Raw genomic sequence first — 13,604 nt, forward strand, 5'->3', positions numbered from 1 at the left:
AAACAGGATGAATAATGTAGTTCCTATGTTGTATTTCATAACTAAGGTATAAAACGATAAAATTACTTTCTTCAGTGGGATGGTAGAGAATTTGCATCTAATATATTTAATCATCAGGTTTCATGTAAGTGTTCTCAAGTAACAATCTTATTCATTTTACTTTGGAAATAAGCTATGTTTAATTGCTGTGGACTAGCAGTGATTCTTTTTGTATGCAACAAAATTACTTCATTTAAAAAATAACAATTTTCTTAGATTTTTTTTTTTTTCTCTTTTCCAGAGTTTCTATGTTTCCACATTCATCTGAGCAGTTACTGGGACATAAAGATGGCCAAAAGGAGTCACTGACATTGCTTGATGCTAAAGAGTTGCTGAAGTACTTCACACCCGAAGGGTTACCGGTTGGTGATCTTCAACCATTACAGATTCCCAAACGGTATGATTTCAGCATATTGAAAACACTACAGACTATACTCAGAACTGATGTACGAGATTACGAATAATGACTGAATGAGAGTCTCAGAATTGCCTAATTGGATTAGAGTTTGCAGCTAGTAACGTCCTTGCATYTCATGCCTGCCAGTGAAATCAACCCTTATGGTCTTTATCTCAGCCCAGCTGGTCTTGCTATTTAGCTCTTTCAGAGATTTGTCTTTGAAGAGAGGATGTTTTTTTTTTTTTTTTGAGTACCCTTTGAAGGGAGTATGCATTTAAACAACCAAATAAAAGCTTGATTTGCAAAAGTGTGGAGCAGGCTTTTGCCATGACTGTGCTGCGAACTGCTGCCAGTATACGTGTCTGTTTACAAAGGACTGTTTCTACTGTAGTAGAATTTATTCTGGCAGAACTTCACTTTTATTGGTGTGACTCATTTCTTTCAGTGCAAGGGAGGTTAGATGAGAACCTAAGGCTTTATGCTTTAGCTGTGTTTGCCTCATGCCATACTGGCCCAGAATTTCTAGCAGTATTCTTAATTGCTAAAGTGCCCCTTGAAGGAAACTTGCCTGCTCTGACTGCGTTGCAAGAATCATCCTTAGAGTTTCTRCTGGTAAATGTTATTGTATTAACCACTGCATTTTCAGCAGCAAGATTGATATAAGAAGTTAATGGGCTAGTTTTCCGGATCTGAACTTTTTTGTTTCTTTGTTTTTTAAAGTCAGGCCCACTTGTACAACAGAGTCAGGTGGCATGTGTAGAATCAGAACCTGTACTGTTCATGGAGTGTGCTACTAGGTAAGCTTGAAAGTCTTTGCAGTCATTAGGGTTATATTTGTTCTTGACCTTTTTAGTGTTAAATAATGGAATTTATAAGGGAATTATTAGATTAGGGCAAATGATCCTTTTTTGAGCTTCATTATATGCAGTAAAGTAAGAGGACTTGTGAGAGCAAAAGGGTCTGTAGGATTTAGGTGATTTCTAAAAAATACTTACAGAACTTTTGAAACTAACTTCAAGATGTTCTGTGCGGAGAATTCAAGCAGGGTAGAAAATTTGCAGTAAAGATTGAGAGTCTTCTACAGAGTTGTTAGTTAATCAGTGCCAATGCCTTAGGATTATGGCTGTAATATAAAATGTTTTAATTCCAATTAGCTGTGTGAGAAGAAGTCAATAATTTGCTCACTACAAGCATTCTCTTAATCCCTGATTTTTCGGAAAGCTGCAGAGAAGCTGACTGTGTAGAGTATTTTGATTCTCTTGAATGGTTTGCTTCGAACTATAGTCCAGCGAAGCCTGAATTTGAAGGGGTTTTGCCCCAGTCTGCTTGGATTTTACCAATTATTACTAGAAAGAATGGTGATGAAACCTTTCACTTGAAGTGCTTTAAAGTAACAAGAATCTCTCTCATAATACTGTAAGAGATCTTGGATAGCTAAGGAAAGTATAAAGGTATTAGATAATAAAGCACACTAGATGGTTTTTGCTTGAAGGCTGAAAGGTCTGCCAGTGACTTACCTTGAAAATATATATCTGGCTTGATCCAAGCAAGAATATTGAAATTGTTAGTACAATAAATACAAGAAATTGATTGGCTAAGAACTCCATTTGATCTGATGCCCTAAACTACTAAGCCAGCATGCCTGAAACTTAGTCTGGAGAATAATTACTTTTAACTGAGAAGGGTCCCAAACTGATGCTGGTTGAAAAGGTGAGAGCTGCTGGATTTTGCTGTTTTGTTCTGGACTTGCAGAACCTGATCCAGTTCTACACGTTCTCASATGAACATCATTGAATTTGGTAAGGGCTTGGCTCAGGCTCTGTGCTACTAGTTCTCAGGTCTGCAAAATCAAAGTGCCAACTCTTTCAGAGGGAAGGATACCCCAAATCTTGGAGCTCCAGTTAATGAATCTCCCTKCATTTATAGCCTTTCTAGACAGCTAGTTTGCTATCTGGAAGATAGTGAGTCATTTCCTTTCCAACATACCCCATGGCTTCTTACTGTTACATCCAGTAGTACTCTGTACTCCTAGCTGCTCACCTTTCTTAGTAGGCTTTATCCGTAGCTTCTCTAGGATGATCAATAACTTTGCATATTAGATGTTCAGATACAGTGACTATAGACCCAAGGATTTACCTGACTAACAGGAGGAAAAAAGAAGTTTGATATGAGACTGATGAATTAGAGTAGTCTTCACTTGTTTTCCCTTTTCGAGCTTAACTAGAGGTTTGACAAATTAGAGTTTTGGCTGTCAGTCTTTTTAACAAACCATCTTGCTATATTCAGTGCCACATCTTTCCTGGAGGTTTTTCCCAGGTGATGCAGCGGTAATGGTGCAGAGACAGCATATGTGAAATGGCAAAACGTGGAACAATGTGCAAGTTCCAGATAGAGCTGCATACTGCTGTATCTTTTGCCTTCATCTCTTCCTCGCTTTAGAATTAATTAGGATGTGACTATTCAGGGTACTCTAGGCTCTGGCAGCTAATTCTCTCTGTCTTGTTATCACTTATTCTGTTGAAATACTTTCAAATATGCGATTTTATTGCAGAGAATTGCTAACTGGAATTCAAATATCACAGGAGGCAAGTGGTTAGTTTTGATACCTGTGAAAGGTAACTGTTAGGCCAGGAAGCAACTTGGAGCTGAAAGGAAGGACTTCACAGAAGGGTTGAGGTTGGAAGGGACCTCTGGAGATCATCTAGTCCAACCCCCCTGCTCAAGCAGGGTCACTTCACTGATAATAGGATTGGGAGATGGGAGGTCAATTCCTAGTTCCTCTCAGTTCACTCTGCTACTCAGCTGCCCAGCTGTGAAATGGGTAATGGTTGCCTGGCTTTATTTAAAATTATTTGGAGCAGTGACCGCTAACCTGGTCGAAACCTCTAATAGCTTCCAGAATAATAATAGCTCAGTAGATATTAGTTAAGTTGAACTTAAATTCTTACTTAAGTGAAGATTTAATTTCCCATTGGTACTGTACCCCAGGGGCCTTATGAGCTGCAAGACATGCTGTTTTGGTATTCCTGTGTCAAGACATTTGGTTTTGATTTATGGAAGTATAATTCATCCGGATTGGAACTATTTAAAAGCATGTATATTTTTTTTCTTTCAGTGAAAACGTTTTCCTTCTGACGCCAGAGCTTACTCCTCGGAAGCTCAGAGGTTTGCCTTTTGAAAAAGCAGCTGGATGCCATTATCATGGAGTTGAGTAAGTTCCCTGCCTTCTTTTCCCAAAAGTGTTTTCAGCTTCCAATCACGTTACAAGCAGAAACACTTAAAGCAATGTGAATGTTATTAATGGAAAACTTTAGGTATCCATTTCATTCATTGGAATAACTTTGCACATGTGTCCTCTCCCTTTCTTACCTTGATTTTCTTCATTGGTTTAAATATCAACACTYCTGCCTTGATGGTAATAACCCCCCCTGCTATAGCCATACTCAGTGTCTCTGAATTTTGTTTGGAATTGGGAGTGACAAGGGGAAGAGCATTCATTAGCACCTATCAAGTCACTATCAGTGAGGTGGTGGGAACTGGAGATACAGTGAAGGGAAGAAACCTAGAGTTGTCGAACCGGAGGATATTGTGGTGGGAGTATCATAGGGAGCATGTGGTCTTTGGGAGCAGCTGGTTTTTCTACCATGCAGTTGTGATTTGGTTCCATCTGGATAACTCCTGTATTTATATTTGGAATTAAAGTCTTGCCAACAAAACAGGAGTAACAGTTATGATTAAATCAAATTTCTGGAGTAATGAGCCTGTGCCAAACATTTGGATCTTGAGTTGCAAAGAGCAAGCAATTGCAGTTAAAGCAGAGTGAGTAACATGATGGTTTCACCTCTAAAGATAAAAATCATTTTCATCTTTGTAGGGAGAATGATTACTCAGGAGACTGAGAATTTAAATAAGGAAAATTAAGTACCTTGAAATTCGTAAGTTAAGAGAATTTAGTCTTATCAGATAATGAATTTATTTCTAGTGGAAAGTCTTAATCAGCTGTAGAAATGGATTCTGCAGTCTGTTATAAGAAAAGTGATTTCTCGCTGAATATGAAAATACTCTGAGGAAAGTGGAGAAATCAGATCTAGCAATTTAATGAAATACCACGTTAGTAGACGGAAAGAGTATGCCCAGAGTTCCCAAGAGTAGGTAACATTGGTAAGTTGTTTGGAGGGTGGGCTGAAAGAAGTCTCATATTGCCTGTTCAGAATGCTTGTTGAGAAATGGATGGAATAATATTGGATAATGCTGTTGACCTTTCCTGCACTAGAGGTAATTTAAGTGACCAGGAGATGAAACACTGGGCTCTCGCAAGGAACCTTGGAAATTATTTACACAACAAAAAAGTTAACATGCATGTTATATTGTTTTAATCTCATCATGTTTCACTGCGTTAGCACTGTTCTTTTGTTCTTCTTAAATCTGAATATGAAATTATTATATAAAAATGTGAATTTGCTCTCCTTTTAAAAGAAAAGTTGCAATCATAGATTCATGTGGAGCTCCACCAGATTTAATGCAGTGTCCTCTTTTGACTTGGTTGATTTAAGCCACTTAATCTTTGTAATCGATAGGAAGCTGAAAAGCTAGTGAAGTCTGTGCTTGTTCAGTGCACGCTCTTGTATGTTTGGCATTTAAAAAAGCAGGACTTCCTCATATAGTGGTGCTTATCTTGGACGAGGTTGAAGTTTGCATTTCCAAAGAGTGCAGTTAGTGAAGAATCTGTACTACACAGCACTTAGAATGCTTACCAGGCCCTATTTTCCTTGTACTTACGTTTACTTAATATAATCTCACAGCAACCTAGTTTTCGGCACAGCTGGGCTCTTCCTAAAATTATGTCAGTATCATTGCATTTTGGGATTCCTGGAGCACTTGTACCTGTTACTTTTGACTAGGAAAACTACTTTCTTCCTTTCAGTAAATGCAGATGACTTAGCTTCCAGGTGTACGTTATATAGATCGATATGGTCAAGTGATAGAGTAGAAATAGAGATACAGAGGACAGAGTAGATGAAGAGAAGTCTTTGTTAGGTTTCAGATTTCTTTCAAGTGTGTTGGATGTCTCCCAGGAAAAAAAATGAGGCATATAGCATAATCACACTATCATATTATGCAGCATTATTTTATATACAGTATCTTGTATTTTCTGGGTCTCAAAATTTTGATGGATGCTTGCAAAGTCTGAGATCTGAAGATACTGAATCCACAGTGCATTGGGTTCTTCTTCACATGTTTGGGCTCAGAAATGTTCTCGTAACTGTTTTGTCAGACTGTCACACTGTTTAGCAGTTAACAGAGAGTAACATTTGCAAAGTGTGGACGGAATGTGAAAAACTTTCAACAAAATATAAAATAAAGAGCTTGGTAATATAAATGTGACAGGGGGCTGATTATAAGGAGCAAAAAGAATCCATTGTTAGTATCTGACGAGTGAGTCTGTGTATTGTTCGAAGAAAACAGTCTGTTAATGTCCATGAAAATTTCATTTGTGACAGCACAGGGTAAAGACGTACAAATATTTAGTATATAATTTACCTTATATGTTGGAGTTGCACTTGAATGTAGCTAAGTCAATCAGGTGTGGGTTAATTTACTGGGCAATATTTAAGGTATCTTTCAGAACAATACTTCAGTTCAAACAAGAAAGTTTTGGAGACTATACCATAGTCAAAAATAAGTTGTTCCATTTTTCTAATTGTAATAAATCAGACTTTTCTCACAGACTTCTCACAAATTTCAATTTTAGGTATTGTCTAGATAACAGAAAAGCTTTAGAGAGAGATGTGGGATATGCTGAACTTCAAACTCGTCTTATTCGATATGAAACTCAGACTACTTGCACCAAAGAGTGCTGCCCTGTACCAGTTGTCCTGAGCCCTCTGCCGTCTCCTGCAGTCCTCTCGGAGCCTGGAAGTGTCCCTGATGGAGAATCTTTACAAAGCGAATTCAGAACGGAGGCATCAAGGCTAAAACGCAGATCAAAAGACTTGGATTGCTTTTATCCCAAGAAGAGGTAATGCACTGAATAAAATAAATCTTTAGCGTGAAATATTTCCGTAGTCTCTTGTGAAATGCATCTTTCCTTTCATCTTGAAATCTTTTTAGGCAAAGCTATCTTGACAAATGTTCCAGTTGTTTAATCCTCTTCTGTAAGTTCATTTTTCCTCCAGTGTGACCTCCCATTGAGAGTATTAGATTAATCAAAACCATGCCACACAGGCACCTTTTTTTTTTTTTTTTTTTTAAAGATTTGGGATTGTATTTCGCAAAAAGTGCTGCTTGCCTTTTGCAGGATGACAGATAGCCTTATCTAGGACCAAAACTGTCAGAGCTGTTGCAATACAAATAAACAACTAGAAGTTTAGAAAGCTGAGTACTGTACAAACAGAATAATTGAATTCCTAATCCAAGGACTTCTGGTATAAAATGACCCACCAAAATCCAAACTCCTTCAGTTGTCAGAGTTGTTTATTTCTTTTCTGAAAAACTCATTTTTAAGACCTCCCTTTGTACCATATCCTCACTCTTGGAATGCAAACTCTTTGCGTCAATAAAAAATAACTGCCATATAATATACAAATATTACTTCTAAATGCACTTCTTATGGTAGTACTTTGCTTTCCCTTGCCTCCTGATGTTTGGTAGGTACCCTTTGCAATCTAATCACCAGTGTGCTACAGTAAACCTTTCTAGCAGGGATATTATTCTGGGAATATCTTATCTTTTGGAACTTACTGAATAGTTAGAAGAGAAGATGTGATTGTGTTTAGCACTTCATACAATTGGTGTTTCAGAATTACTAACACTCTTACTCTTAAAGGATCAAATAGTGCAAGGTTTCAGTAGCATTGCAACTTTCAAGTTCCCTTGGATAAYGATTAAAAAAAGTTGTGGAGTTCCTATAGGGCCAAAAGAAATTGGGTAGTTTCAAGAAGTTGTGTCTTAATCCTGAGATTGGAGTCCAGCAAACTTGGCTTTTCCCTGTCTAGGGAAATCTCCGTAAGCAAAATCATTCCTTCTTCCAAAGAGTTTCTCTTCCTAGTTGTCTAACTTATTCAGTTTTTCTAGAGTATTTTAATCGGAGATACAATGGATTTGAGTGTCGGAGACCAAATCCAACAGCGAAGTGTTCTCCTAATTGGAAGAAAGTTGCATTAATAGAATCCTGTCTGCCATTTTCAGATTCTATTTGTTTGCAAGCATGTAGAATACTTAATACTTTTAGCAATTATTTAGCAGCCTCTAAAGCAGAAGCAAAGCACTAATACATTTTTGTTTTTTACTTTTTTTTTATATTTACTTTTTTTTTCCTCCAGGCTAACCAAATCTGAGAGCACAGACTCTCTCCTTTCTCAGGCAAGCAGTAGTAGTGGAAATCACTGTTCAGTTGCAGTAACAAGGAAGCGCTCAGAAAGATCAGTTTCTTTAGCTTCGGTGCCATTGAAACAGTCCTGTCAAGCCCAGAAAGTAGCCCCAAAGGCTGGCTCAGCAAGTCGAATAAACGCAACAGAAGCTGAGACTTCAAAGCCAGCTAAGGAATCGAGATCTCAGAAACATACAAGGGTAAAGACTTATTTTGTTTGCTTCATGCTCTAAACATGTCTATTTAACTTCTTTTCCATGTGTGAATTGACCTTTTTTTTTTTTTTTTTTTTTTAACCAAAATGAGGACTGAATGTTCTCTCTGCGTTATTATTAAATTTCATTCTGTTCACTTCTGTAAGTGAGTCCTGAAGGCATCGAGGAGAGTTTTCCAAAAGTAGGAAGTGAAAAAGCCTATAAGAAATAATTATATGGTGCCCAGGGAAGTTAGGCTGAGAGAGATAACAAATAGGAATAAAAAGGGCAGGAATAAGTATTAATGAGTAGGTATTACAAAATGTAGAAAATTAATATTAAACCTAAAGACATCAAAGAAACATCTATGCTGGAAAGACAAAGACATTGCAGAAGAACAGGACTATTTTGTGAATGAAAAGATATTCCAGTAGTTGTATACGTCCATTAATACAACATTTGAATACTTTGATGCAATAATGTTTAATTAATAGCTGTTTTTACATCTAGAAGGAGGATAATGTCTTTATAATGACAGCTGTGATCGGCAACAAAATTAATGTTTTAGAAAAACTTAATTGTTGTATTAGATGGTCTGAAATTAAGTTTTGCAGGTTGTTACTTGGCTGCCGTGAGGGCTTTTGACAATTTTGCTTTGTATCCCAAGGAAAAATTGCAGAATTTGAGAACCTTGTAAGCAGAGCATTGTAAGCAAGCAGCTGAAGGAGATATGCTTAGATTTTCCCGTAAAGTATAAAAAGGGCATTTTCCTATAAACGATACTCATGCATACTTTGCACATGTGATAAGTCGGGATGACCTGAGTAAGCATAAAGTGGTGAGAATTATTCAGATCTACGGTAAAGTTCCAGCGACTCTGATATGAAAAATGTCAGAGTAAACTGTTTGATCTGATTCTAGTGTCTGAACTTCTTTTTTTAATATGGATGTAGCAAACAGGAAAATATCAATATAAAGGAAAGTAGCATATATAGTATTTCGGGAAAGAGAAAACCTAAAACACTGCAGAAATTTTTCTGTCTTCAAAGCCCCATGTGAATATTCACTGGTATTGCTGTGACTTCTACGCATTTTCTTAATTTTTGAGATGAAGGAAGTAGAAATAGATTGTAAAATAACTCTGCCCRGATTTCTCCAGCGGATTAATGGCAGAGGCACAGAGGCAAGATCAAACTTCAGGATTTTTTTTCCCCTCAGTCCTCTCAATGTATTATAACACCCATCTTCTTAACACTTACTGTGGGGCAAAGATAAAGAAAACAAGTGTGACTTTGTTTTTCATTGCCAGTAATTGGGATCAACTTTTGAGTGTGTTTCTGTTGTTTCCAAGATGCTGAAAGAGGTGGTGGCCAAAACTCTTGAAAAACATGGAATTGCAGAGGCTCACAAGTGCTTTGCATCGTGCAGCCAGCGTCTATTTGAGATATCCAAGTTCTACCTAAAGGTAACCAGAAGACATGGTCTCACAGCTGTTTATATGCTTAATTAAGTGAATCCATTGCTCAGTATAACCAGAGATTGACTGTAGGATGTTCAGACTTGGTTATGCTAATATTTCCTAGTTATGAGTTAGTAACATGTTTAGAAGTAGAATGTCTGGAAAAACCTTTGACTTGTAATCAAATGCAGAAGCTATTTTTACAGGGTATTTTGTTTGTTTGTTTAGGGGTTTAAACCTGATAAAGCTGTGGTCTTTTATGTGAGGTAACATGTTAAAGCAGTGGTCTGTTAGGTAAGGTCATGCTTATACTGTAATTGCTCTCTTAGCTGCTGTAGTTATCTGGCAGCACCATGTGGAATTGTATCAGCCTCATTTTTAGGAGGAGATGAGAAACAATTCTTTCAGCAATACCTAAGAGACTTTGTAAGTCAATATTTGAACCGAGGTTACTTAGTCTGGGCACAAAATTGAATAAAAATGCAGTATGGGAGTTTAACAAGCTATTGCTCAGGAGCTGAGCTGCTGTTTCTGTTCATTTGCATGCATTTAGCCTACCACCATTTGTGAACTAACTCAGTTTAGCTTGAACTTCAGTAAAGGTGATTTAAGTTAAATGAAGTTGCTCTGCATTTGAAGAGGACTGAAAGCTCACACAGACAGTTATAGCAGCTTTCTGATGAGCAGCAACTTCTTAAATAATTAGAACTCAATGTTCAGTCATTCTGTGAGCACTTCTAAAATCTCCCTGAAATATGCCCTGGAGGAAAATCTCCTAATCCAAAGTCAAAAAAACCTGTGTAGGGCTAAGAGTGATTAGGGGAAATCAGATGGCTTCCTGGTCCCACTGCGACTTGGAGAGCAGAGGAAGAGTGCTGCAGTGATCTCGTCTTGCAGCTCCAAATCTGCAAGAGCTCTTTGACTCCTTATCTGTGCAGCAGATCCTGTGCAGCTTCGGAAGTCCAGTATTGTAGCTATTGTTTTCCTTTGGAGACAAGTAGCAAATGAATGTCCTTAGTTTTCCTTTCTCCTTATGCAATGTTTTTACGTGCTTAATTAGTTTATTAGAGTGGATTAGTGTGGGAAAACTGGGCTCCGGAACAGACAAGCCATTCTAGGCTTTTCCTTTCTGCATTGATTTTTTTTTTTTTTTTTTCCCCCCCTCCAAGTTCTTCTGTCTATTCTAGGCCTGAATTCTGTGTTGCAGTGTAAGGGCCCAGCTGATTTCCATGTTTATATAGAATTAAGATTTCAATCAAGACCATAAGAATTTTAAAGGTCATTTGAAGAACGTGAGGGGAGGGAAGCCTTTATGGAAGTGTGCGAAAGGTTGGGAAAAGTGGCTCAATCCCACTGTTGAATACTAGGCTTGAGCTGCTTTTGGGAAAGATGAAGCACAATTGGAGTGGATTTAGATTTTTTTCTTTAAAACAAAATCAAAAATCAAATAATTCTATTTCTGTGCTTCTGGGAAAGATGATAAAAGGATATGTACCCCCAGGTAACTAGTGCTTTTATCATCCGACTAGAGTGAACATATGAGTGTCCTAATCTCTGTGGCTTTGTGCTTCATATTTAGGATCTGAAAACTTCTAGAGGACTTCTTGATGAAATGAAGAAAACGGCAAATAACAATGCTAAACAGGTAACAGTGATTTGGAAAGATGCTCCTATAACTAGCTGAGGCTAAAGGCGTGTGCTGCTACTTGGTGTAGGATGGTTTGGTCCACAGTTTTAGGAGATGAACAGAAACATTCCTTTGGCTGTCGTCTTACTTCACTTCTTAATCTCACTAAAACTTTCTCGATCAGTAGTCCCATGGCAAAACTTCCAGTTGCACACGCTGACGTTTTAGGAAGTGTTGTAGTTATAGCTGGCAGCGTGATGTGGCACAGTGAGAGATGTAAATGAAGAAAATAAACTTTTCCACATCACTGAAAAAATGCATATGAGATTATTCTTTGAGAGGAATCTGGACCATTTGGGAATTCTCCTTTCCCTGCGTTCAAGGAAAAGACATTTCAAAGGTCAGGAAGCAACAAAGGGATCTGTAAAAGGAAATACATTTCTTCAAAGAAGCAGTGTAAAATTTAGTAATTTTAAGCTTGGAAATACCTGTAAACAAAAKCCAAAAGAGAAATCAAGTGAGCTTATTTCTGTGTAGGGACTTCGGTGAACGTTAGCATAGAGGACATACCAGGAGTAATAAGTACTCCTGTCCTCCAGAAATCAAGCAACTCTGCTTTAAATTCTGCAAAACACACTGAAGTAACTGCATGATGAAAAGAGTGTTTTGGATTTTTACAGTATAGTCTTCAAAGTTATAAATCAAATGCAAGCATTTGAACTGGGCTAGTTAAATACAAATCCTTCAAACTCTTAAGGAAAAGTGCTAGAACCCTACTCATGTTATTCTGTCAGAGTAGTATTTATTGTGTTCTGCGCCATGTTCCCCTGTGAACTGGTTCCTACAGATMGTAAGGACTCAAAAGCTACGTAGGTTTTCAGGTTTGGTGTTGAACTGGGGTGTTGGTGTGCTGTTTCTCCCCACCGTATTTGTCTGTGAAAACCAGCTGGTAGTTTTATGTATGAACGTTATTTCTGTTGGCAGAGAGATATTAAAACTGAGGATCTTCAAAGTTGGCCAACTCTCTCTGTGTTAGAGAATACTTTGAAAAGTACCTTATGAAAAATCTGATTGCCCAGCACTCATCCGTGGTCTGAACAACCAGCCAGGTTGGGGAACAACAATAACAATGGTGGCAGATACAACACTGTGAAAACAATCCTTTCCCTTATCACTCAAAGATTTTTTCTGATGGAAACGCCAGCTATCTAGCATTGTGTGTGTACCTTGCTGCTAGTACCTGGAGAGTGGGGTGAAGTAGCTCAATTCAAGGGATCTAAAAATGCCTTTTTCTAAAGACAAGGCATTCTGTAGGATTAAATACAATTTTCTGGTAGCACTGCATCTGCTGTTTGTTTATTAACACTCTTTCTTCTTTTGAATGGATTACCTTTTAATTCCTGGCAGAGTAAAGGCTATGCAGATCGAGAAAGAATTGCTGAAGTACATTACATGTTCTTAATTTCCTTCCAGAACGGGAGTTATTTTGATAATTCATTTTCTCATTTATTTTCTTAGGTGATCGAGTGGGTTTTGGAGAAGACTGGCAATTAGAGATACTGAACAGATGCTATTCACAGCTTCCTGGAAACTTCAGAAGCAGAGCACTTCCCACTGTATGAAAACACTATACTGGATGACAGGCAGGCATGTGTGTGCATGTGTGCACGTGCGCACGCACACACACACACACACACACACACACACTCTTGAAGGATGTTGGTTAGGGTAATTATGTAGATTTAATTCTCGAGCAAAGTAGCATGTTTTGAGTTGTCATACTGAAAACTTTTAATTTAAAACTCAAAATAGTTTTTTATATGCATATTTATTATGTTTCATTGTTAAAAGGAATGCAGACTGATCTGATTTTTTATAAAACTTTGTACATTTTTTAACAAGGATTTGTTACTGACATGAGTAAAAAAAGGCTGTATTTAACTGTAATGACAGGCTATTTTACCTTTTTGCACAAAAAGGCCTCTATTCTATTTACAATTGCTGTTTTATAAATAAACTGAACAAAACTGTTTACAGAGTAGACCTTTTGTAGTGTAAATGACAAGCGTTCCTATTTGTTCTGCAGGTGAATACAAATAGAATTGAAGTCACAATTATCTTTCTGTGTCATAATACATGAATAAAAACAAGCATGTCTTTCACAACCTGCTGCAACCTCCCATTAAAGGATGATTGTGTGAAGGGCAGTATAAGCTGAATTTCTGGCATAATTTCATGCATTCTCTTTGCAACACTCTTTAGAAACAGTTCTGCAAGGGGGGGAATAATCAAAACGATAGTAGTAATGATGACTGTGAGAGCTGTGAAACAGTGGGAACATTGTGGTTAAATGTACTAGGGAAAAGTAAATTGCGAAATTCAGGCTCAGTTTGCCTAAGGCTTGGAGGTATATGCGTTTTGTACTGGTACAGTCATTTACATTTGTATTATGTTGGAGGGGAGGGGTTCCTGCCAAAGCAAATACATTTTTACAGCTTTCAGTGTAGATTCCTTATAGC

At 37.6% G+C, this 13,604-nt stretch overlaps 1 protein-coding gene across 1 annotated transcript in view; it reads left to right on the forward strand.

Moving 5' to 3' along the window:
• Positions 1-13,126, forward strand: part of MTBP (MDM2 binding protein) — a 31,662-nt gene extending 18,536 nt beyond the window's left edge. Inside the window, exons 17-23 of the mRNA XM_026055684.1 lie at positions 281-436; positions 3,552-3,647; positions 6,189-6,455; positions 7,759-8,005; positions 9,351-9,464; positions 11,038-11,103; positions 12,604-13,126. Of these exons, the coding sequence (XP_025911469.1) occupies positions 281-436; positions 3,552-3,647; positions 6,189-6,455; positions 7,759-8,005; positions 9,351-9,464; positions 11,038-11,103; positions 12,604-12,639 (982 nt within the window). The 3' untranslated portion in view covers positions 12,640-13,126. The remainder of the gene's footprint in view (positions 1-280; positions 437-3,551; positions 3,648-6,188; positions 6,456-7,758; positions 8,006-9,350; positions 9,465-11,037; positions 11,104-12,603) is intronic.
• The last annotated feature ends 478 nt before the right edge of the window (positions 13,127-13,604 follow it).

Source organism: Apteryx rowi, unplaced genomic scaffold, assembly GCF_003343035.1.
Source record: "Apteryx rowi isolate R43461 unplaced genomic scaffold, aptRow1 scaffold_125, whole genome shotgun sequence".
NCBI classification, from domain to species: Eukaryota; Metazoa; Chordata; class Aves; order Apterygiformes; family Apterygidae; genus Apteryx; species Apteryx rowi.